A 25,953-nucleotide genomic window follows, 5' to 3' on the forward strand; every position below is an offset into this window, starting at 1 on the left:
TGAATGGGAGAAAGTTTTTGCAAATCATATATCTGACAGGGGATTAATATCCAAGATATATAAAGAATTCACATAACTCAACAAAGGAAGAGAAAACCCAATTTAAAAAGTGGGCAGATGATCTGAATAAACATTTTTCCAAAGAAGACATAAAAATGGCCAACAGACACAGGAAAAATATTCATTCCACATCAGTAATTATGGAAATGCAAATATAAATCACAATGAGATATCCTCTCACACCAATTAAAATGGGTATTATCGAAAAGACAAGAAAGAAGTATTGATAAGGCAGTACAAAAAAGGGAACCATCATACACTGTGGTGGGGATGTAAAGTGGTGTAGCCAACAGTATGGAGATTCCCTAAAAAATTAAAAATAGAATGATTATATGATTCAGCTGTTCCCCTTCTGGGTATTATCTGAGGAATACAAAAATATTGATTCGGAAAAATATATCCAACCTTGTGTTCACTGTAAGTTTATTTACAAGAACCAAGAAATGGAAATAATCAAAATGTCCACTGACAAATTAATCGATAAAGATGTGTGGCATATGCCTTTGTGTGTGTATACAGTACTGTATGTAGTATACATATACTACTCAGGAGTAAAGAAGTCTTGCCATTTGAGACATTAAAAGTATTATGTTATGCTAAGTGAAATAAGTCATATAGAGAAAGACAAATAGTGTATGATTTCACTCAAATGTGGAATCTAAAAAAAAACAAAACAAAACAAAAAAAAAACCACAACAGCCAAGCCAAGCCAAGCCAAACCAAACCCACAAAGAAAACTGGATGTTACCAGAGAAAAAGAGGGCAAGGGAACAGGTGGAATGGGTGAAGGAGGTAAAATGAATGGTGATGGATGTAACTAGACTTTTAGAAGCAATCACTTTATAGCACATACAGATAGAGAATTAAAATGTACATCTGAAACTTATGTAAGTTTATATGCCAATTTCACCTAGATAAAAAGAAAAATTATAAGAAATTTTAAAAATACAGAACCAAGACCTGAATATAGCAGTTCAGTGAGTAGTAAGACAGAAGACTAGCTTGCTGGTCAGTAATGCAATACTGCAGAGGTTCATATAAAACCCACTCATCACCACAAACAGGGCTGACCATCTGGTATTAAGTGATGGCATCTATCCTAGGTTTTACTCATGCAGCTCTTATGGTTACAGGTGATTTGGGACATTTAAGAGTTATAATAGTAACTCCAAACAAAAGTAAGAAAATAGTAAAAAATCAAATTACTTAGGGTAAGAAGCCTGAGTCTGCTGACTGGAAAGAGCTGGGTTTACAGATGGTGGAACTGCTCCTTGGCTGAGAGAAGACAGTTGCTCTGGGGGAAGACTGTAGCTCTGGAGATGGCTCATCTGTGCACTCCCTGCAACCAGGTAAGTACCACTTTGAGGAGGTCCTGGATATACCTAGAACAGTTCATGAAAAAAAAAAAAAATTTTTTTTTTACATTTTCTAAGATTTTAATAGGTATGCCAAAATTTCTTTGTATAGGCATTCAGTTACAAAGTGAACACAGTGAAATCTCTGAAATCTTTCTAAAAGTTACTTCTTTTGATAGGCATTTTAAAAAATACTTTTCAGTGATGTGGGCTTTTGATTTTTGTTCTTAGGTAAACATGAGCTAAGTTCATGTTTATCTCATATAGAAGCACTGAAGGAACTTACTTTGAAACTTTATACTAATATCATTTCTCTTTCCATATTGATATTTTAAGTACTTCCCTAAAAGAAATCCCCCAAAAATGCTTAAGAAGTGTCTTTGAATTCACTGTTTCAAGTCAACAGACTTCGGGATCCCTGGGTGGCGCAGTGGTTTAGCGCCTGCCTTTGGCCCAGGGCGCGATCCTGGAGACCCGGGATCGAATCCCACGTCAGGCTCCCGGTGCATGGAGCCTGCTTCTCCCTCTGCCTGTGTCTCTGCCTCTCTCTCTCTCTCTCTGTGACTATCATAAAATAAATAAAAATTAAAAAAAATAAAAATAAAAAAAATTAAAAATAAAAAAATCAAGTCAACAGACTTCATTTGCTTATAGGTATATGTATTTCCATTACAGTTTAGTAAACACAAAGCACCTAACTTTCAAAAGGAGGGGTCAACAAACATTTTTGCAAAAGTCCAGATAGTAAATACGTTAGGCTTTGTGGGCCTCTCTGAACTCTGACCATATAGAAAGCAGTCAGAAACAATGTATAAATGAATGAGAATGGCTACGTTACAGTAAAGGTTTATAAAAAAAAAAAAATGGCTGGGAGGCTGCATTTAGTCTTTGGGCTATTGTTTGACCATTCATGCATCTATAAACTATACTTACTTTAATCAAAAGAGACTGACCTCTTAAATGCCCAAAATCTTAAACTTAATATTCTAATTCTCTGTTGTATTAATTAGATCCCTCCATTTCACGTTTACAAGGAGAACTCCCATTGTTTATGTAGTGAGATTCTTACCAGCTGTTAAGATAGTAGTAACATAGTCACCAGGAGATAAAATGATCTTAGCAGTTCTTTTAAGCCATAAGAGACTCGCCTCACCATACATCAGAATACAGAAGGTCTTAATTATAAATGGAGCTATTCCAGCCTTCTCAAATGCATTATTTTTTTGTACTTTCCAATCGAAACATGCAAGAATTTTGTGTTGTTCTTTCCCTCAAACTGGAATCAAGAGCCATGAGTAGGTATCACCTATCCCCGTGTTGCTCAAGTCTGGCTGTTCAATTCCAGAATCTGACCCTTCATTTCAGGGGAAGTGGGCCATTTTAAGAAAAAATATGCATAAAGTTTATTTCCTCAGTTACTCATACTCTGTATGAGTAGATGGAGCACTTAGCTAATTATTCCCTATATAGTAAACTCTCTGAGTTTGTGGAAAAGGGGCTCTTGAAATAGTTGATTACAATGAATAAAGGGGAAAAGGGCTCTATTTTATATTCTATGCCTTCTCATGTAATGGAAGAGGAAAACTCAGATTAAAGCATTTTACTATAAAACCTAAAATGTAAATACTCAGAAAAATTTAGTAATAGATATTTTACTCAGACCAAAAAATGTGGTTCTTAACCAGATAATTACATATGAAGTTTTAAAAATATATAGATACTTGAACCTTATTCTTGAATATTCTGATTCAGTAGGTTTGGGGTAGGGCCAAGGAACCTGAAATTTTTTTTTGAAGTTTGATTAATGATTCTGATGTATCTCCTTGAAGAAAAGCAATTTTTTAAAAGGAATATTTGGAATAGTGTATTATACACATGTATTTGTCAAGTAAAAAATTCTTTTAAACTTTATTCTAAGATTAGTTTTAGAAAGTTTCACATCTTACAAAAACACAGCTATTCCAAATAATCTCAAATATATTGAGAACTTAAAATGATATCTTAATAAACACCTGGGAGGCTCAATCAAGAAGTGTCCAACTCTTGATTTTTGGTTCAGGTCATGATCTCAAGGTCTAAGATCAAACCCTGCATCCGGCTCCACACTCAGCAAGTATGATACTGCTTGAGATTCTCTCCTTCCCTCTCTCTCTGCCCTGTCCCCCTGGTTCACATGCTCTAAAACAAAATCTTAAAATAAGATTATAAAATAAAATAAAATGACATACTTAATTTTTAAAAGCTTACCTGAGAACCAGAAACACCAGATGACTGCATATAATACTGCTGATTCTGTAATTTTGCATACATCGAATACATTGGATCTTCATTCATTAACTTGGTATACAATGAAAGTGCTTCCATCACTTTAACATTAAGTTCTGAGAGTTCTGAATGTTTTCTGAAATATTACATAGCAATTTCAAACACACAGTAATTTCAAACACAATTGTATTATTTAAATAATACACTGTTCTAAATAAGAAGACATAAAAATAGCAAAAATATTAAGTAGACATTACTAAAAATTTAACCTTATGGCAGAAAATACCCTGTATTTTAGCTCCAAGGCAACCAAAATTGTTTATGGTATTGTGCTGGGAGAACTTTAGCTTATTATACTTGACTTTACCTTGAAATAACTAGGTGTCCCTAGTAAATAACAGATGGGTAGGTCATTTGTGGGCTCTGGTAATGCCATTTATAGCATTATAATGATTACAGTAAATTACCATTTTTTTTAAAAGACTAATATAATTAAGGTGAAATAAATGTTCACCTTAAAAAATAGATACGTCTAATTCTAATCCCCATATCTATAGTGGAAAACAACGGAAGGAGAACTGATTCTTTTGGCATATCTTTAAAATAATAATAAAAAAGTACACCTATCCCCATATGCACTTAAAAAGAACTTCAGGAAAGATAAAAAGTATAGATATAGCATGTGTTCTTTTACCTATCAATATCTTCCAGCTTTTCATCAATGAGCGGTCCCATCTGGTGACACATTGCTAAGATAACAAGATTTAAAGAAATATAAGAAAACATAGCAAAAAGAAGCATCTCTCTCATGGATATTCATATAAGTGAGACTAGGTTATAGAGGAGTGAAAAATGTTAACTTTTTCTTATAATTCTCAATTTTATTTAAATATAAAGCCATTCTATAACAGAACACTATATAGCCTCTAATTATTCTTTATGTGTAAGGCTAATGGCAAGTTTACCTTCAAGATGAAGTAACTCTGGAAGATCTGGTTGGTCATCACTGGGATCTGTACTTTGCAACATCTGTAGCAATTGGTCCATTTTGTCCTACAAGAGTATTTTTAAATAGTTAATAGGAGAAGCAATAAATCCTTAGGCAACACTAGGGTCTCACCTCATTAATTAATGATAGAGAATGTTTGTGATTCATATGGGATTCCAATTTTGCTTTTATGTATTTAGTATCTGTGCATTCTCTTTCATACCATGTGTGTCAGAGCCTTGAAAGTTCTTCCTACTTACTTTCAAAACTGCAGAGACTTTCTTAAATCAGAATAAAGAGCCATATTTAAACTTACAATGTGTGAGTTCTTCAATCTGTTATGTCATGCTTATGGATTTGTGTCATTTTGTTTTGGAGCAGCTGTAGTCTTGCCATGTTGACAGGTGTAACTTCTCTCTCAAAATGGCATTGCTTGTGACTAACAACTCGTTATTATTTTTCTACCATGGTGAATGCAGCAGCTGTTTTGGCGAGGCATAGCTCAGCTATGGAAGGAGGAAGATTTGTAGTTTCTCTGTTTTCCCATGTGAGAAGGCTGGAAAAGCATCTCAAAGCAAGTACTCAGATCTATTTCAGAATCTTTCCTTGTAAAAACCAAAGGAACTAATGAAGCCATCATTACATAAATATATCTATCTATTACACAAGTATATATATACTCATATGTAAGTTTTTAAAAATCAAAATAATGATCTCATGTACCAAAAAATAATACTGTAATAATTACTAAGTTTTATCCATGCATGGTTTTTACATGGCTATGTTACTAAACATAGGTATATTAGGTAAGTAATGTAAGACTACCAATTCTAAGCAGTCATTTAAATCAAAACAAAACCTATGTTTCTGCAAAGAACAGCTTGAGAGATAAATGGTCACTGGACAGTGAAAGCAACATAAGTATATAAAAAACTCTTCTAAAGTCAAAAGAATTTTGTATCTTGAAATGGATACTATTTTTCAATGTAAAAGATTCACAATTTTCATTTTAAATGGCCTTAAAGAGGATGGTGTCAGAAGTTTGCCTACAGAAAAAAAAAGGGGGGAAGTGGGAGTAACATGAGAATCAATTAACGTGGATAATTTTTGTTTTATTTGTTCACAGAATATTATACCCTATTTGAAATGATCTAATATCCGAGAAATGAGATTTCTATTCAGACAACTAGGCTGACTACTGTACACATATCCTCTTATGTAATACAACTGGCCAAACATAATACTCCCCATCAGTCAGATTCCCTGGCTCTCAGCACAGTCTTCTACAGCTTCTCTAAAACAACACAAATCAGACTTTCTGTTTATGGCTCCTCCCAAAGAAGCCTGAAAATCTTTTTTTTTTTTTTTTAGAAGCCTGAAAATCTATAAAATCCTTTCAAATATCTTAAAGAGGACATGTCATTTTTCATCATAAGTTTAAAATGTTAAAAAGGATGTACTTTCCAGAACATTAAATACTGATCTTCACAAATAAAAGCCACATATTCTATTAAATATATTCTATCCAAAAAAAATTTCACAACAGTTGTGTTAGCAATAAAAAAAATTTAAAAAACAAAAAACTGCAAACAACCTAAGTTCCAATAGTAAAAGAATTAATCATATAAACCCATTCTATGAATACTAAGCAGGAATTTTAAATATTGAGGTACAGAATGGGACTAGAGAAGACAGTTTCATGGATAATCTTTGCTTTGTCTATATTGCTTGAGTTTCAGAACATAAAATACAAGCATTAATCAAGTAATCAAATTTTTGAAGAAGACTAACAGGTACTTCAACTTCAATACCAAGTATGAACCACTCTCATGGAGGAAATCACTTACTTCATCAATAAAGGCTTGCTCCGGTTCTGGCTCTATTGTTTCTACTTGAACATCATCACTAAATTGTACCGTCTTCTTCTCTGTTTTGACTGCAAAACATGTAATATTTATCTTTTCCTTATAATAAACTTAAAATTCTATCCTAAGTACTTTAAATTGCATGAGAGAATTTGGATTTTTCTTATACTCCCTTCAATTTGGGAGACTCAATTTAAGGAATCATTAAACTACAGATTTAGGCAATAATAAGAGAACATTATTTTATGGAATTCTATGAAGATTTCTTAATTTTCTCTTCTAAAGATTTTACATTTTCCATAATAGATACTTCATTAAAAATAAGAGATGTGTTTCTGAAACAAAGATTAATCACCTACTACATATGAGAGTTTAGTAAATCGGTGGACCAAAAGTAAAGTTTTACAAGTCATAAATGAACTCTGCAAATTAAAATAAGTCCTCTTTTAAATTTCCAGTCCTTTCAAAGAAAAAAATCTCATTGGAAAGATCATGCTATTTCCATGTAGTGAACTAAAGTCAGCTATACATTCTATGGCAAGCCACTCAGACTTTTTAGTAAGAGAACGACATCCAGGTCAGTGAAGAACTTTATAAGTGACATTGGTAGTGATCTGAATTTTCCACTGAATTGGCCTGCATTTTTTAGTTACATTATTCTTTGAAATAAAAATGGGATTATGAAGGGATCTGCAAACCACTGGCCAGAAGCACATATTTCTCTTGCTTAACAAAGCAATCTTTTAAAACTATTTAATATATCATTAACTAGTAAATATAAAGCTATGATTAATAGAGCAATTAACTTTCTCCCCCAAAATATTGAGAGGCCCATACAGCTTTAAAGGAAAGAAATTCTTTTCTGCATTTTTCATCCTTGTACCAATGTGGTTAATCAGTATTAATAAAAATATTAAAAATCAAGATGAGAAGGGGTTTGGGAACAGAGCAGAATTAAGAAAGAAAAGGAAATATATTAAATTTTTACATGTGCATAATAGAATATTACATTTCCCCCCAAATGAATCTCTTATACCATTTTTTTTTAAGATTTTATTTATTTATTCATGAGAGACACACAGAGAGAGGCAGAGACATAGGCAGAGGGAAAAGCAGGCTCTCTGGGGGGAACCTGATGTGGGACTCGATCCCATAAAACTACGGGATCATGCCCTTAGCTGAAGGGAGATGCTCTACCACTGAGCCACCTGGGCGTCCCAATCTCTGATGCCATCTTATGAGATATGCCCATTTTAAAAATGCGGTTAACAGCAGCACTAGTAATATTAAAAACACTTGCAAAGGGAAAGCTAATGTATGACACAGCCTGGATTTAAATGCCAATCTATCTGGTGCTACCATCCCACATACTGGAATCTGGCTAATGATTTTTTTACTCTAAGAACAAGAACCCATACCACTTATGTATTCTGTGTTGTATGCTTCTGTATAAAATGCAGATAATTTAATTTCCATTCAAGTCACCATACAGTAAAATTCTATATACACACAAAAACTTTCTGCTGATTTTATTTTCCCATGGGGGTAAAAGAGACATGTGCTAGAGATATTTCTGCATATGCATGTGTGTATGTATTATATAGGTACACAAAATAAACTCTTTTCACAGTATCTTCCTACACTTTCACAAGGAAAACAAGCTAAGCAGGGCAGGTACTTCTACTGAACATTAAGTAAAGTGGGCTTGTTTCCTCATAAAGAATAATGCTATGAAGATCATGCTAATACTCATTTCCCAAGCCTAAGAACTACAATTCCATTACATAAGCTCTGCTGCTCCTGCTCTTCTTTTCAGTAGTCTAAAGTAAAACACAAGAAGAGCCAGAACACTCATTTTAAAGCTGCACTGATATATGTTGGGGGGGAAAAGATGAGCTGGCTATGATCCATAGGAGATCTTGGATCTCATCTTGAACAGAAGTCCAAGACAATTCTATCTTTCCCAATAGCTTATTGAGGACAAAATAAAAACAAAAAACCCAAACCTCAAAAAACAAAAAAATCACTACCATGAGGCCAGGTTAAAAAGTTGGCACACAATACATTGCCATTTAAAATGGGTTCTACAACATATTTTCTGAGCTCTAACAAAAAAGAGCTCCATTACTAGAATGGGGATCAGGAATCTGTCACTCTCATAAATCTGTCATAAAATGACATGAGACAACTTGGCAATAATTATGAGACAACATCATTTCATCAAAGATGAAAGTAATGTCTGATTTATTGTTAAAGCCTTCTCTTCAAAGTGAAGTGTTCCTAAATTTTTTCAAGAAAAGTATCTCTTTTATATATACATATATACACACATACACATGTATGTAAATATACACACACACATCTATGTATCACTTTTGTACAAATATTTATATAGTCTGTATCCTGGGTAAGACTGAGTACTATGGGGACACCTGAGTGGCTCATCAGTTGAACATCTGCCTTTAGTTCAGGGTGTGATCCTGGAATCCCAGGATTGAGTGCCCTTGGGGAGCCCGCTTCTTCCTCTGCCTGTATCTCTGCCTCTCTGTGTTTCTCATAAATAAATGAATAAAATCTTTTTTTAAAAAAAGAGTACGACATGCTGTTGGATATGAAAATATGACTAAGACAAAGATCCTTTCTTAAAATTCTTGTAAACTAAAAAAGACCTAAACATCCTGCAGCTTGTAACTGTCTCTAATCCCTTCTCCTGGCACTAGAAAACTAGATGAGGTGAGATATTTTGCCAGGTAACTACAGCTTACCAACTTATACATAAAAACTCTTAAAATTCTAAATCTTTCAGTCACTAAAATCTTTCTACACTAGAACATATTTCTGTTTCCTTAAAATAGAGAGAGGTTATGACTTAATCTTGATGACCCTCACTCATCATTATGATGATCAGTGAAGTATAGTATTATGTAAAAATATAGTGAACTGTCTACCAACATTTTGGTAGATTATCATTAGTTACATCTCCTGCAACTATTGTGCCTGCCAATAACATCACTTTTCCTCCTATGCACCACTTCCAAGTTTATTTCCCCTAGTAGCCCAGGTTTGGAAACCAAACAAAAAAGTACTTACATGATTAGTTATGGCTCCTTCTGACTATCTGACATGGAGGCTTAGGAAAGCCATTATATTGCTTACAGGCTACTGCTTCTGTTTGGAGCTAGACACTAAAGAAACGGCCTTAATCTTAGAACAGCAAGAATTCTCTAGAAGATTACACTGTACTAGTCATACTTTATCAACTGAAAATGAAAATACATAATGCAAAAATTTCATAACACTTCTTAATCTGCAGTTTTATAATGGCACATATCTAGTTTTTCAAAAGAAAAGTCCACAGTCAAAACAAAACAAAACAAAACAAAACAAAACAAAACACACACACACACACAAAAAAGTCCACAGTCTGCCCAATTATCTGATTAAGGACAATCTTAGTAGACAATTTCAATTTGTAGATAATTAGATGATTTCTGGTAAATAACCTACTGACTAGTAAGCTGCACTTTTTTTTTTTTTTTTTTTAATTTTTATTTAGAGACGTCTGACTGGCCTAGAGGTTAAGCGCCTGCCTTTGGCTCCGGGCGTGATCCCAGGGTACTGGGATTAAGTCCCACACCGGGCTTCCTTCAGGGAGCCTGCGCTTCTCCCTCTCTCTATGTCTCTGCCTCTCTCATGAATAAATAAAATCTTTACCAAAAAAATTTTTTTAAATTCCTGTTAGTAAAAAAAATAAATAAAAATAAATAAATTCCTGTTAGTTAATATACAGTGCAATACTGGTTTCAGGAGTAGAATTTAATGATTTATCACTACATACAATACGAAAATATGGAATGCTTCATAAATCTGTGTGTCATCCTTGCACAAGGGCCATTGTAATTTCCGTATCGCTCCAATTTTAGTATATGTATTGCAGAAGCAAGCACACAAGATGCAATCTTTGTAAACACTTTGCAGGCACTATCACCTGAGAGTCCTAGCTCAGCTTGTAACTTTCCATAACTTTCCATAAAGTTGAATTTACTCAACTTTCATTTAGAAGACAACTGTGGATTATCATCCACTTACAGACTAGAAAATACTTACTCATTTCTGGTTCAGCAGTAAGATCAGCAGTCACAAAATTAGAAGGAAATAACCCCATACCTTGATGGGTTTCACCTTTCCACCAGTTGGGATCACTAATGAGGAACAAAAAAGAATACCTGATTATAATAAAGATTTTTATCTCTATAAATGTCTACCTTTTACAGTGTTTAACTTGCATTATTACTGGATTTGAATCCCCCAAAAATCTAATGAGGGAAGAAATGAATGTACCATTATTACAAATAGAAGATGAAGCCTCAAAGATGTTAAAGAAGTGTTTAAACACACAGCTCTTATCTTTTGGAAGGCTGGTAAATGCTTTGAGGATTTAATACAAGATTGTGAACTTTCTCCCCAAAAGAGAGATCTCTATATTTGTCTTCAGGTAGTTCATGAGTTCCACTGTAAGATTCTTTTGTAATAAGATAATGATAGGCTCTTAATTCAGATTCATTCCTAAATGAGCGCTCTCTGTTGTATATACTCGCACATTCCCATCCCCACAAGAAACAACATGACAGATGACATTGTTTATAATAAAACGTTCACAATGAACACTCTCAGATACATCCCATGGTTCACCATTGTACCCTTGGAGCCTAGTATAAGGAAAGCTAGCAAGCTCTCAATGAACATTTTTGAATGAATCAATCAAGGTTTTGTGCAATTTCCAGCTAAGCAGCTCAAACTTCATTTTCTTTTACTCAAGAAACAACAGAAGTGTGATACTATAGGAATAAACTAAATTTTTTACAATTTATTTTTTAAAACCACTTGCAAATGTTAGTACTTCATTATCAGTAAAAATCATCAGTAACAATTTTTGAGTGAACATAAATAAAACTAGAGTCAAAAGCCAGATGTTCTCATCAGAAACAAAGTTGCTGAAGGGGAGAGGCATAGAGGGATAACTGGGTGATGGACATTAAAGAGGGCATGTGATGTAATGAGTACTGGGTATTATATAAGGCTGGTGAATCAATCCTAGACCTCTACCTCTGAAACAAATAATATGCTCTACATTAACTGAATTTAAATTAAAAAACAGGGATGCCTGGGTGGCTCAGCAATTAAGCACCTGCCTTTGGCTCGGGGAGTAATCCTGGGGTCTCGGGATCGAGTCCTGCATCAGACTCCCTGCATGGAGCCTGCTTCTCCCTCTGCCTGTGTCTCTGCCTCTCTCTATGCAGAGAGAATAAATGTCTCTCATGAATAAATAAATAAAATCTTAAAACAAAATAAAATAAGAAAACCGATGTATTGAATCACCTCCCATAATAATGTAAACGTATATAATGCCATGTAAAATGAATTTGTCCCACACAGATATACTATTATGCTATTTTTTGTGAATAAATAAGTTCAATATATTATGTATTTATCACATATTACATAAATACAAATACATATGTGGTATATTATCTAAAATCTTAACCTTAAAAAAAAAATAAAATAAAATCTTAACCTTACTAATTTAAATAATCTATATTATTAGATGGAACAAAAAAAATGAATAAACTAGATCTCCAAAAAAATAAAAACTATTTAAAGAAAAGATGAGAAAAAAAATTAAACTACAAAGTAAGAATCTAGGCAATATGACACAAACAGAGCAACCAACTATCACACACAGGAAATATTTACATCAATATTTTTTCTTATTACCTTTGATAATGGCAATCAACAGGAATAATATGAAACACAGAAGTAATGTTATATATTTTCATATGAACGTCAACTTAATATCAATTTGATATTATCCATCACCTGTCATCAAGAACTGTAATAATTTCTCCAGCTTTAAAAGTAAGTTCATTATCTTCAGCAGCTTCAAAGTCATATATAGCACGAACTTTTCGACCTTCGTGTTGGTGGTTAGTTAAAAGATTAGATGTGCTTGGGTACAAAGTAGAAAGGGTGGTTGACTGTTGCCTTTGCTCCTTCAAGGATAACTCAATAGCTGGAAAATAATGAGTTAAAAAGACCCAAAATGTTAATATATCCAACGATCCAAAGAAGTACAAAAAGGTATCTGAAGGTAAAATATATTCTTTTAAATGTGGAGCTGGGAAGTAGGACATATCTTGACACACTGAACGAAAATAATTTCATCAATTTTATTCATTCACAACTGAAAGTTTAAAGAATAAACTATAAAAAAGTTGAACAGCATAATGACTAGTTTTTTAAGAGTTTATTTTTTTATGTAATCTCTGCACCCAACATGGAGCTTGAACTCATAATTCCAAGATCAAGAGTTGCATGCTCTACCAACTGAGCCAGCCAGGTGCCCCACATAATGACTACTTTTACTGAATGGATAAAAATTTAAATTATTCTGGGTAATAAAAAGATATAATCTCTTAAATCCACTTTTTTTATTTAGTTAGATATTTTTATTTTCTTTCATCTTTTCAATATATTTTTATAGCTTCTGTTTCCAAAATGCTAAAGTCAATTGAGAAGTCAAGAGTCCCAAATCTCAAGGAAGACTTACTAAATCAGGGTATCAAAGGTATTATCCAAGAACCTGCACTTGGCTCCAAAGTTAAATCTTATGTAATTAGTCTAATAAGTGGATTTGGAAATAACTCTAATGAAGTTTCACGTGACAAATTCCCCCAGAGAAATTTCAAATGTGTGTTTTTCTTATGGTGGGGGGAAGGGGACAGACGGAGAGGGGGAGAGAATCTTAAGCAGGGTCCACGCCTAGCGGGGAGCCCCAGGTGGGTCTAGATCTCACAAGTCTGAGATCATGACCTGAGTCAAAATCAAGAACCAGACACTTGACTGACTGGCTGAGGCACCCAGGCACCCCTCAAATGTGTCTATCCCTTCCACTCTTCCCCTAGTAAAGGCTATCATCATATGTCACTCAGGCTCTGCAATGTAATCTGCACTGATTACCCAACTTTCAACTCAAACCATGACCCCTTCATCCCTTCCATCTCTGTTCTACATTGATAAAAGACCTATAGGACAAAGAAAACTTTAAAACTATCATAAGGAAATACAGGAAAGTACCTTTTAAGATTTGGGGTTAAGGAAAAATAAGATACAAAAAAAAGCAAAAATCATAATAAGCAAATATTTGACTAGATTAAAATTTTAAAATTTCATTTGATAAAATATACCATTATCAAAGTCAAAATAAAAGCCAAAAATCAAGAGCAGGTATCTATAATAGAAATAACAGGCAAAAGTTTAACATCCAAAATTAAGACTTTCTACATATCATTATCTTAAAAAGCCACACACACACAAAAAACCTCAGTAAGAGACATCATCAGTATAGCTAATGAACATACAAAAGAGGACCAGCCTCACTAGTAAGCAAGGGGATAAAAGTCAAGATAAATGGACATTATTTCCAACCTATCAGAATCACAAATATTAAATTCTGACAATATCAAATGTTTTCAGGAGATAAAAAATACAATAACTACTTTCATGTACTGCTAATGGCAAAAGAAAGAATAAAACTATTTTGCAAAGTTGAAGATGTACTTCCCCCATAAGCCAAAAATATCAGTTGCAGTCACACAAAACACACACACACAAAAGAAAATATGTACAAGAATACTCAATGCAGCCCACTTACTATAGTAATAAAAAAACAAACCAACCAAAAAACCCAAACATCACAAGAAAATATGTACAAGAATACTCAACGCAGCCCACTTACTATAGTAATAAAAAAAACAAACCAACCAAAAAACCCAAACATCCATCAGTAGCCGGACAGATAAACTATAATATATATTTATCAGTACAATGGAATATTATATAATGGCTGAAATAAATGAATTCGATTTATATGTTTTATTATGATCGTAGACATACTGTTGCATAAAAATAAACTACAGATGGTATAACTACTGACAGAAAAAATGTGGTGGATGCATAAAAGTATTTAGTATTGTTTATAGAGACAGAGTGTAATAAAAACAGTATTGCCCATAGACTTAAAGGACATATGAATACTAGTTGTCTTAGAAGAGTATCAACTGACACCAAAGAGGGGCACAAAGCAGATTTCAAGGTTAGCTTATAAAGTCCTATGTCTTTTATTTTTAAATATCTCAGTAAACAAATATTAAGTAAGGGACCCATTTCCTTCCCACCTTTCCAACATCGGGGACTTAAAAACATACCTTTTGCTAAGTCTTCTTCTTCTTTTTTGTTAGCCACAGTACCAGGATCTTTGGCAACCAATGCTGGGCTTGCTTTTGCTTGATCTGCAGCCTAACACAAAGAAAGGAACACAATATTTGAAGACTGTTCTCAAATTTTCCTACTTCCTTAATCTAAGAACTTTCAAGAGCTTTCTTAATCAATCTACTAGATTTTTAAAGCAGAAGATAATCCAAACGGAGCAGTCTCCACTCTGAAAGGAGAAGAGTTCGAACTGGAGAGAAAAGACCTGGACACTGAGGATGAAGAGCCTAATCGCACTCTCTTAAATTTGTGTAAAGATAGGAAGCTGAAAGAAGACAAACAAAAGAAGACAGACTAGGGGAGATTTAAAAATTGTTAGAAAAATCCTAAAACCAGAAAAAGGGAGAGAGACTCTTTCCCAGAGATCTTGGGAAAGGGAAGGCAATACTATTTTAAAAACAAAGTTTTTAAATTTAAACCATCTATTCACCAGTTATATTTTATTGCTTTCTTGCAGATTAAGAGGCAGGATGGTATCTTTAGGAGTAGAGACTTATATACAATGATATAATATTCATAAAATTACACTATTTTATAAACTAAAATACAAATAGTTAATTCTGACAATATAGTTCAGTTACCAGTAACTGCTAGCGAGCGCACACACACTCACTTTTCATATCTCTGACGCTTAATAATGTCCTCCCCTTTGGCTCCTGTAACTCTGTCCACATTTTTCCCTATTGAGTTTTAACTCAACAGCTAAATAGTTTTAGTCAACAGCTAAAATAATCACTTTCTCAATGAAGCATTCCTAAACCCCTAAATGAAGTACTCCCTCCTCTGTGTTCCTCTGATAGTATTTTTAACAAGGTAAAAGGTATGCTCTGGGTAGTTAAGAATGTAAATGGTGGAGTCAGGCAAACATGGGTTCAAAACCTAAATCTACCTGGTTCAAATATATATATAGGCTGTGAACAGTTACAAATGTTTATCAGAATACCCAAATCAACCAAGAACGACAACAAAATTGGAATTCCAAAGTATTCAAATTAACACATGCACAGCACATAGAACAATGCCTGGCACAAAGTAAGAGTCAATACATCTCAACTTCTATTAAAATTATCTGCTTATATCTATCTCCCTAACCGTGCTCTATGTTTCCTGAGAATATATGTGCCTAAATATGGATTGTGAGCAATCAAGAAATAATTATTGAGTAAATAAAAGATAAAATAGTCAAAATTATAGTAAAATACAGTATATCTACATTATAATATTGTAATACATTATAATGTATATCTACATTAGTATATTTTATATTGTCAAATGAATACACAAAGCACTTATCACTGTCATTCAGAACTGAAGAAATGATAAAGAATTCCCAAATAAGCAAAAGCTACAGGAGTTCATCACTACTAAAAGGGTTTCACAAGAAATGTTAGGGGGGGATTCCTGGGTGGCTCAGTGGTTTAGCGCCTGCCTTTGGTCCAGGGCGCGATCCTGGAGTCCCGGGATCAAGTCCCACATCAGGCTCCCAGCATGGAGCCTGCTTCTCTCTCTGCCTGTGTCTCTGCCTCTCTATGTCTATCATAAATAAATAAATAAATCTTAAAAAAAAAAAAGGAGTAAAAACCTTTAAAAAAATAAATAAAAGAAAAGAAATGTTAGAGGGACTACTTCATGGGGAGAAAAGCCCCTCAAGGGCATGCTGGGCTGCACTGAGGACCAGGTTGTTTCCTGCCATTTTAACAGTGACACCTATTCTTCCAATTCAACGTTGGGGCCAGCATTGCCACCAATGACCACTCTGTCAAGCTCATTTCCTGTTACGAAAACGAATTTGGCCAAAGCAACTGGGCGGTCCACCTTATGGTCCACATGACCTTCAAGGAATATCAGCTCCTGCTAGAGCACAAGAGGAGAGAGAAGCCCTCAACTGCTATGGAGTCCTTGCTCCAGCTCATCTCCCAACATGTGGAGAATCTCCCATCCTCAACAAAGTTTTCATCCTAGACACCATGAAGAAGAAAAGAGGCTTAGAGAGCCTACCTTGTACCATCAGTAAAGCACACTGTACTAAGCCAAAAAAGAAAGAAAAGGACAACCAAATCGTAATGGAAGTAAACTGTCACTATGTGCAGATGACATGGTACTATATATAGAAAATCCTAAAGACTCCTCTGAAAAACTATCAGAACTAATACATTAATCCAGGAAAACTGAAGAACACAAAATTAATACACAGAAATCTGCTGCACTTCTATACACTAATGACAATCAGAAAGAGAAATTAAGAAAACAATCCCATTTACAATCCCCATCAAAATGAATAAAATGCCTAGTAATAAATTTAGCCGGGAAAGTGAAAGACCTGTACCCTGAAAACTATAAGACAATAATGAAAACAAATGAAGATGACCCAAATAAATGAAATATGTCAAACTTATGAATTGGAAGAATATTACTAAGATGTCCATACTACCCAAAACATCTACAGATTCAATGTAATCCACATCAAAATATTAATTATATTTTTCACAGAACTAAAACAAAGAATTCTAAAATTTGTATGGAACTACAAAAGATGCCAGAGAGTCAAAAAAATCTTGAGCAAGAAAAACAAAGCTGGGAATATCACACTCCTAGATTTCAAAATATACTATGAAGTTATAATATAACCAAAACAGTATGGTACCAGCACAAAAACAGAAACACAGGTCAATGGAACATAAAAGACAATCCAGAAATAAAATAATACTTGTGGTCAATTAATCTATGACAAAGAAAGTAGAGATATACAATAGGAAAATGAGTTTCTTCAACAAATAATGTTGACAAAACTGGACAGCTACATGCAAAAGAATGAAACTGGGCCACTTTATTGTACCACATACAAAAATAAACTCAAAATGGATTCAAGTCTTAAATGTAAGACTGAAACCATACTACTCCTAGAAGAAAACAGGTAGTTAAGCTCTCTGACATCGGTTTGTTTATTTAATTTATCTACCTATCTACCTATCTATCTATCTATCTATCTATTTATTATAGTCACACAGAGAGAGAGAGAGAGGCAGAGACATAGGCAGAGGGAGAGCAGGCTCCATGCACCAGGAGCCCGACGTGGGATTTGATCCTGGGTCTCCAGGATCGCGCCCTGGGCCAAAGGCAGGCTGCGCCACCCAGGGATCCCTGACATCGGTCTTATATTTTTTTGGATCTATCTCCTCAGGCAGGGACAACAAAAGGAAAAATAAACAAATGAAACTACAACAAACTAAGAAGCTTTTGCACAGCAAAGGGAAATATGAATAAAACAAAATGGCAACCTACTGAATAGGAGAAAATATTCATAAATGATATATCAGATAAGAGGTTAACATCCAAAAAATATTAAAGAACTCATATAACTCCGTATTTAAAAAAAAAAAATACAATCTAAAATAGAGAGAGGACCTAAATAGACATTTCTCAAAAGAGACATACTGATGACATACATGAAGAGATATTCACTAACAATTAGGGAAATACAAATCAGGACCACAATGAGACAATCACTTCACATCTGACAGAATAGCTAGTATAAAAAATAAATTATAAGTGTTGGCAAGGATGTGGAGAAAAAGGAACCCCTGCATTGTTGGTGGGAGTGTAAACCGGTAAAGCCACTATGGAAAAGAGTATGTAGGTTCTTCCTCAACAAATTAAAAATACAACAATCATAAAATTTAGCAATTCTCGTTTTTATCTGAAAAACTTCTAGGTTCCTAATCCAAAGACAAAAAAACACACCAATTCTAAAAAAAAAGACATATGCACGCCTGTGCTCACTGCAGTACAAAAACCAAGACTGGAAGCAACCTAAGTGTCCTCCCATAGAGGAATGGATAAAGAAGATGTGGTATACGTGTACATGCGCGCAGAAGCAAGCGCGCGCGCACAAACACACACACACACACAATTACTGAGCCATAATAAAAAAATAAAATCTTGCCATTTGCAACATGTATAGACCCAGAGGGTATAATGCTAAGTGAAATAAGTAGAGAAAAACATATGGTATGATTTCATGTATTATATGGAATATAAAAAGCAAAACAGAAACAGACTCAGATACAGAAAAGAAACTGAAGGCTACCAAACAATAGGCAGGTGAAGGTGATGGACAAAACAGGTGAAGGGGATTAAAAAATACAATCTTCCAATGTGGTTTACGTATACAATGGAATATTACTCAGCCATTAGAAACAACAAATACCCACCATTTGCTTCAACGTGGATGGAACTGGAGGGTATTATGCTGAGTGAAGTAAGTCAATCGGAGAAGGACAAACATTATATGTTCTCATTCATTTGGGGAATATAAATAATAGTGAAAGGGAATATAAGGGAAAGGAGAAGAAATGTGTGGGAAATATCAGAAAGGGAGACAGAACATAAAGACTCCTAACTCTGGGAAACGAACTAGGGGTGGTGGAAGGGGAGGATGGCGGGGGGTGGGAGTGAATGCGTGACGGGCACTGAGGGGGGCACTTGACGGGATGAGCACTGGGTGTTATTCTGTATGTTGGTAAATTGAACACCAATAAAAAATTAATTTATTATTTAAAAAGAAAGGGAAAAAAAGATACAATCTTCCAATTATAAAATAATTAAGATGGAGGGATATAATGTACAGCACAGAGAATCAATAATACTCTAACAACTCTCTATCGTAGCAGATAACTAGACTTATTAAAGTGACCATTTCATAATGTACATAAACACTGAATCATTATGTTGTACACCTAAAACTAATAAAATATTTTATGTCAAAATTCAATAAAAAAGAGAAGAAAGTGCAGAAATAAGTATATTATCCTATATTCCTGAACTGCACTCTTTAAAATTCCTTCCTATTACTGGGTTCTAAGTGCAGCAACAATACATACACTAGTAGTCAGTCAAATACAGTCACGGTGCTAGCATTTCTTTTATCTCTATGTCACAAGTTAGGGCTACAAGAACTGCAGCAGAATGAGTTAACTAAGTATGACTTTTCTTAATATTTTTGTATTATTTTCTTCTGTACTTAGATGAAAAAATGTACTTTAAAAATTCCCTTTACTTTTGGAGGCTTCTCTTAAGTATGCTGACAAAGATCTAGCCTGATCAAGATGAATAATGATTATGCAACTGAGTTTAAAATCTAGAGGTACTTGTGATGATCCTACAAGATACATTTTTTTAAAATTTTTTTAAAATTTTTATTTATTTATGATAGTCACACACAGAGAGAGAGAGAGAGAGAGAGAGAGAAGCAGAGACATAGGCAGAGGGTGAAGCAGGCTCCATACACCGGGAGCCCGATGTGGGATTCGATCCCGGGTCTCCAGGATCGCGCCCTGGGCCAAAGGCAGGCGCCAAACTGCCACCGAGGGATCCCCAAGATACATTTTTCATTAAATATGAAGTTCTTCACAAACATGGTTTTCAATGATAAACTATCAGATATTATTTTTTTAAATCACCGTTCTACCTCATCATATTTTACTTTATATGCATTTTATGTATTTCTTGTGGCTGAAGATAATAACTACAACAAAATTAGCTTTCATATACTTTAGAACATACCAGATGAAAAAAAGTAACTCTTTACTATCGCTGATGTGTGTCCTGAACCTCTTGAACAGGAGAGTAACCTAACTTCTGTACCAGTCAATAAATAAATGCTCTTGCCAGTGTTCACTCCACTTCTTGTCCTTTGAAGCCTAGTCCGGACAGACACATATCCACTAACCTCTATATCAAACGGAAGGCAGGATCGTGTAGTGGAAAGAACACTGGACTGAGAGTCAGGAGGCCTGTGTTCTAGTTCCAGCTCTGTCAATTACGAGCTGTGGCCCTGGGGAAGTCACTTAACCATTCTGGGTCTGTTTCCTCATCTGTAAAATGAGGGCAGTAGATTAGAGAATCCCTAAAGCTGTTCACACAACTATCTGAGATTCTAGGTTAACCAAACAAAGCTACATATCACATGGGTCATTAGTTCTCCTTCCTTCTCTAACTAGAACAAATCCCTTTGTGGCCTGAAAAGCAGTTTTCACCTGCAGTGAGAGTTGTACTCAAAAGCAGCATGTCTCAAACTTAAATGTGCACACAGAATTATCCAGGGAGCTTGTTAAAATAGAGATAATGAATCCATAGGTCTAGAGTGGCACCCAAGATGCTGCATTTTTAACAAACTTTCATGTGATGATGATGAAGTAATAAGCTCTAGAAAAGCTTTTCAGGGCACAGAAACTACAATCTCATTAATCATCTTTATGATTAATATACTTCCTCATTTTCTGCGAGTCTACCCTTTGATAAATAAACAATGCCTCTTTTGTCAAGGAATTCATTAGAAGATTTTTCTGCATAAAATTATTCCTTAATTATACAGATTTTAGAAATTATTCTGAGAGTAGTAAAAAGCCAGCTACAAATTATGAATAAATACTTCTTAAAGATATATTTCATCATTGTAAAACCATTCATAAGCCAAATTTCTTCAAGTAAGAAGAAAAATATCCTTTCCTTCCTTCATCTCTCAAACATACTTTTGGATCTTCACACTTCAAGAATATTCAGATAAACTAAAAGAGTGCTCTGGGGAAGAAATCTAAAAAGAGTTTTCTGTGCGTGCTTTCACACCACTTGTGATATTCTGTCCCAATAATGGAGTAGGGAAAGGCAGTATAATAAATTACCACACATTTTAAGTCCCCTAGATTAGCAGGAGATCCCAAAGGATGGTTACCCAGAATAGAAAAAAAAATGAGACACCCTTCAATTTTTCCTTTAATACGTAAATTAGAAATTGATCCCATTACACATAAATTGGAGGAGGAAGGGGCAGAAAGGAAATTTAAGCCTTTCACTCAATCATCTTTACAAACCAGTCAGCTCTTATTAAGGGAAAAGAGGCTTTTTGTGCTTCTCTCCTCTTGACTCCCTTATCTCCTTCTCATTTCTAATACAAGTATTCTTAAATTGCATAATAAAAAGAACCTCTATACTCATCCTTAAATTTTAAGGATATCCTGATTTTTAAGCTGTCATTCTTTGTAGACAAAATTAAAGCATGAAGCCTATTTAACAAGATTGTCAGTACCACCTAATATCATATAAAGCAATTTTGTCTATGTTATTAAAAACTCTAAAAAATCTTAAATTGGGGCAGCCCCAGTGGCGCAGCGGTTTGGCGCTGCCTGCAGCCTGGGGTGTGATCCTGGAGACCTAGGATCGAGTCCCACATCAGGCTCCCTTCATGGAGCCTGCTTCTCCCTCTGTGTCTCTGCCCCTCTCTCTGTGTCAATAAATATATAAAATCTTTAAAAAAAAATCTTAAATTGTAAAATGCTAATCTAATTTATTTCCAAGGAAGGAGAAAGTGTGGGAAGGTAGAAGTTAGAACACATTAATATTCCCCCTGTATTTTTCCGGCACCACTGATTATTAACAAAAATTATTAAAAGATTATTTTAAAAAATCCTTTGCAGTAGTAAAAACTACCTGGGTTTGAGGGGGAAAGAAAAATTCATATAAATGTGGCTACATTAAAGACACATGCAACTTTACAAAATACCTGAGAACCAATAGCTGGAAACGTAACTCCTTGTTCCTTAAGGTTCTTAATCATTGCCGATATTAGACTAAGCTGTGGATCATTCTTAAATTCATCTGTCCATTCAACCATAAGAGCCTTTAATTTTTCACAGACTTTAGGATGACCCTGAAAAAAGAAAAAATTTAATAAAAACTACTAATTTCCTGGCTAATGTTTTAACACAAGATACATTAAATATAAAAATTATAAAGTGCGGAAGATATTTTTTAAATCACAAATTACCCCTAGCTATAGATGATACAATAAGAAAACAGAGTGGATTACCATAAATAAGTTTTGTCACACTATGAAACAATAGATGATATCAACATACATACCTTATGTCAAAGTAAACATTAAGTATGTATTAACTTATTTTGGACGTCAGAGTGATGGAACTTTTTAGAGTATTTTGCAACTAAGTGAGCTTTGTACATCAAGAAGACAAAAGTAGTCTGTTTTGTTTTGGTTATTTTGCAGACAAAAAAAAAAAAAAAAGAAACAGTTGGAAAAAGAAAAAAAAAAGACAGTTCCTTTATTCCTAATCCCTGACTTTTAAAACTATGCCTGTGTATTTTTTCCAAGTTATCTAATTATCTGAGACCTGGTTTGTGGTCCACTATATGTCAGTATTTCTAGAAACTTCATTTCTTCAAAATAACATCTCTCCCTCAAGTATAAAATCAATATGTTCACTATAAAATATTGGAAAATAAAGAAATCCTTTCTCTTATATGTAGCTGTTTGCTTTTCAAAATAGTTGTTCATGCTACTAACTACAAGTTCGAATATCTCATCTTCAATTTAATTACAGAAAACACTATATACTAAAATCTCTTCATAAACAGTCATACATTTTGATGGACATTCAGGACATTAAAGGAATAGTTATTAATTAGTGGAAAATACCTAAATATAATTGAATAAAGCAAAAAAGGAAAAGAACACATAATCATACTCGAAAACAAAGTACAGAAATTCTGTAAAAAATTATTTAAATAAACTTTTATCTCATTTCTGGACTGTTTTCTATTAAAACCTAGAGAGAAACATTTTTTCCCCAAAAACACGAGGTATTTTCCCTCTTAACATCTTAAAATTTTTCCTGATTATATAATATCCCATCCTCTCTCCTCCTCCCAAAAGAGTCAGAAATAATTACCTTCACAATGCATAAATTTTTACTGGAAAAACTCACGTTACTTAGAAACTTAAATTCTTTTAATTCCTTGAATTGCATAAATGGAATTCTTTTTTTTTCATAAATGGAACTCTTTATTGCACATCCAGTTAAATGAAAAGCATAACATTAAAATCCTGTCATGGTGAGATAGTGGCCTTTCTTGTATCACAATGAAAATAGTGTCATACTTTGGCAGTATTTCTGAACAGCTCACATTGGGAAAATACCTCCGTGGCTACACAAAAGGTTACAAAAACTGTGACTAAAATAGACTGGTATTATTTAATCAGATAGAGAAATACATGTATTTTCTTATTAGATGAAAAGAATGATAAAACAGATTAAATATACTCTAATCTGGTTAAAACAGCAAAAATAATTCTCTAACTATATAAACTTGTAGTCTCTTCAGCAAAATAGCATTTACCTTACTTACATATTGGATAGACACAGCCTAGGAAGGATTTTTAAAAAAAATAAAGTACAGACCAGTCATTTGTGATTTAAAATGTGAAAAACTGAACAATGAAATACAGGAAGACAATTGTGTTCATTCATATCTAAAAATAATGTTCCTTACCTTGTTTAATACGTTGCTTACTTCACTAGCAAAATCTCTTGAACATACTTCTAAATGAAAAATTTTGCCACAATTTGATACACATGCTCCTAGAAGCTAAAAGTAGAATATCACAAGTTAAAATGTCTCAATTTTAGCAGTTTACTTTGTGGTAAAACTTAAAATGAAATCACTTACAGTCAGAGCTTGCATAGCAACATGAGGATCTTTATGGTTCACTCTCCTCATAATAGATCGAAGACAATCTTTAGGTCTGAAAAATAAATATAACAATCAATCAGTAGTATACCCAGGCTTTTCCCCTCTTAACTGTAATAGGCAACAGACTCCTATACAAAAGGTAGACTATAGTAGAGAGGCCTAATTTCTATTAATGACACAACTGAACTGTACACTAAGAAGTTCCTTTAAATTTTTCAAACAAAATTAACAGGCTCTCTTCCTTAGCAATCATAGATTAGTCATTTCACACTACTTATAGGTGAAAAAGTTCTGAAAATGAAATGATAGACCCAAACTTCCACTTCTAGTTATGATGGAATAAACTGAATTAGACCTATACTCCTGCTACAAATGAGAAAACTGGAAAAATATATTTAAAATATACACTCAGGTCCCTGTGACATTAGGTCACAGGCAGTGCTGAATGATCTCTAAGAAGAAATTATTAACTACTAAGCCCCAACTTTTCATTCAGAAGCACTTTCCAGCTATCAGTACAGGCTTTCTGCCTAAAGGCAGTTTCTGGATATCTGTGTAGAGGTGATCCCAAGAAGAGAATGATGATGATTTCACTGAGTTGAAAGGACAGAAATCAGAATTCAGGGAGGCTGAGGAAGCTAAAATTCATAAGACAGAGTAAAAGGAGCTACATGAAGAAATAGTTCTGGATACCTACATAGAGTCCACTTAGGTCTACCAATGCCACACATGCATAGATTAAAACCTTCATAAGGCTGGACAAAAAATGACTGCAAACTATATACTCAAAGAGTTCCCAAAGCTCACACAGTTGTCAGAGTTCATATCAAAATGGAGAGTCCTTGCTAAATAATCTAGAGCATTCACTGGATACACGGAGTTTAGGCCTTAGTACTGGGACTAACCTATCCCAAAAGACTACTCTAAATCCATCCTAAAACAAGCTAAAAACAAGCCATAAGGAGTTAATTCAATGTAACTTCAGTTGTTGAGCGTCTGCCTTTGCTCAGATTGTGATCCCGACGTCCTGGAATCAAGTCCTGCATCTGGCTCCTGTGGGAAGACTGCTTCTCCCTCTGCCTATGTCTCTGCCTCTCTCTGTGTGTCATTCATGAATGAATGAATAAAATCTTAAAAGAAATATTTTTTGAGAACCTAAACACATAAGTGTTCCACAGATTTAGTTACTTGTTATTACTATTACTGCTACTTGTGTAAGCCTAAAGGGAAGAAGCAATTACCACTAATTCATAAAGAAAATGTTTTTAGCATTCCCAGACCCCAAACATAACTTCTCTTAGGCTTTTCTGATACCTTAGGACACGTCTTACTAATGGATGCACAAAGTAAGTCAAAATAAAGCAGATGCTCACAGACATAGTTCAAAACTATGGTGGCTTGATGCTGAGATGCTGAGTGTAGCTCCTCAGAATAGAGCTGGGAGGCACTACTTTTGCTGCTACAGGGGTGTGCTATCTCTAAAACAGCGCAAAGAAAAACTGAACGCCATTTTCACTTCTGGCCTTTTTTTATACAGTGAAAATACCCT

The 25,953-nt window shown here is 34.2% G+C and overlaps 1 protein-coding gene and 1 non-coding gene across 7 annotated transcripts in view; both read right to left on the bottom strand.

Moving 5' to 3' along the window:
• The window catches only part of STAM (signal transducing adaptor molecule), an 81,135-nt gene that overhangs the window by 12,232 nt on the left and 42,950 nt on the right, over window positions 1–25,953 (bottom strand). For 3 of the 6 annotated variants that reach the window (XM_072825658.1, XM_072825654.1, XM_072825657.1), the window contains 11 exons: window positions 24,381–24,456; window positions 24,204–24,299; window positions 22,420–22,566; window positions 14,798–14,888; window positions 12,411–12,603; window positions 10,641–10,735; window positions 6,516–6,604; window positions 4,646–4,733; window positions 4,375–4,429; window positions 3,663–3,816; window positions 1,267–1,442 (listed from right to left, as the gene is read on the bottom strand). In XM_072825658.1, coding sequence (XP_072681759.1) covers window positions 1,267–1,442; window positions 3,663–3,816; window positions 4,375–4,429; window positions 4,646–4,733; window positions 6,516–6,604; window positions 10,641–10,735; window positions 12,411–12,603; window positions 14,798–14,888; window positions 22,420–22,566; window positions 24,204–24,299; window positions 24,381–24,431 — 1,235 coding nt within the window. In that variant the 5' untranslated portion in view covers window positions 24,432–24,456. Of the gene's footprint in view, window positions 1–1,266; window positions 1,443–3,662; window positions 3,817–4,374; window positions 4,430–4,645; window positions 4,734–6,515; window positions 6,605–10,640; window positions 10,736–12,410; window positions 12,604–14,797; window positions 14,889–22,416; window positions 22,567–24,203; window positions 24,300–24,380; window positions 24,457–25,953 lie in introns of all 6 variants that reach the window. The other 3 variants (XM_072825656.1, XM_072825653.1, XM_072825655.1) reach the window with 1 other exon arrangement.
• LOC140634520 (U6 spliceosomal RNA) lies at window positions 10,377–10,480 on the bottom strand. Its single transcript, XR_012031965.1, has one exon. It is a non-coding gene; the product is annotated as a U6 spliceosomal RNA (small nuclear RNA).

The sequence above is a fragment of the Canis lupus genome, chromosome 5 (assembly GCF_048164855.1).
Source record: "Canis lupus baileyi chromosome 5, mCanLup2.hap1, whole genome shotgun sequence".
NCBI lineage: Eukaryota > Metazoa > Chordata > Mammalia > Carnivora > Canidae > Canis > Canis lupus.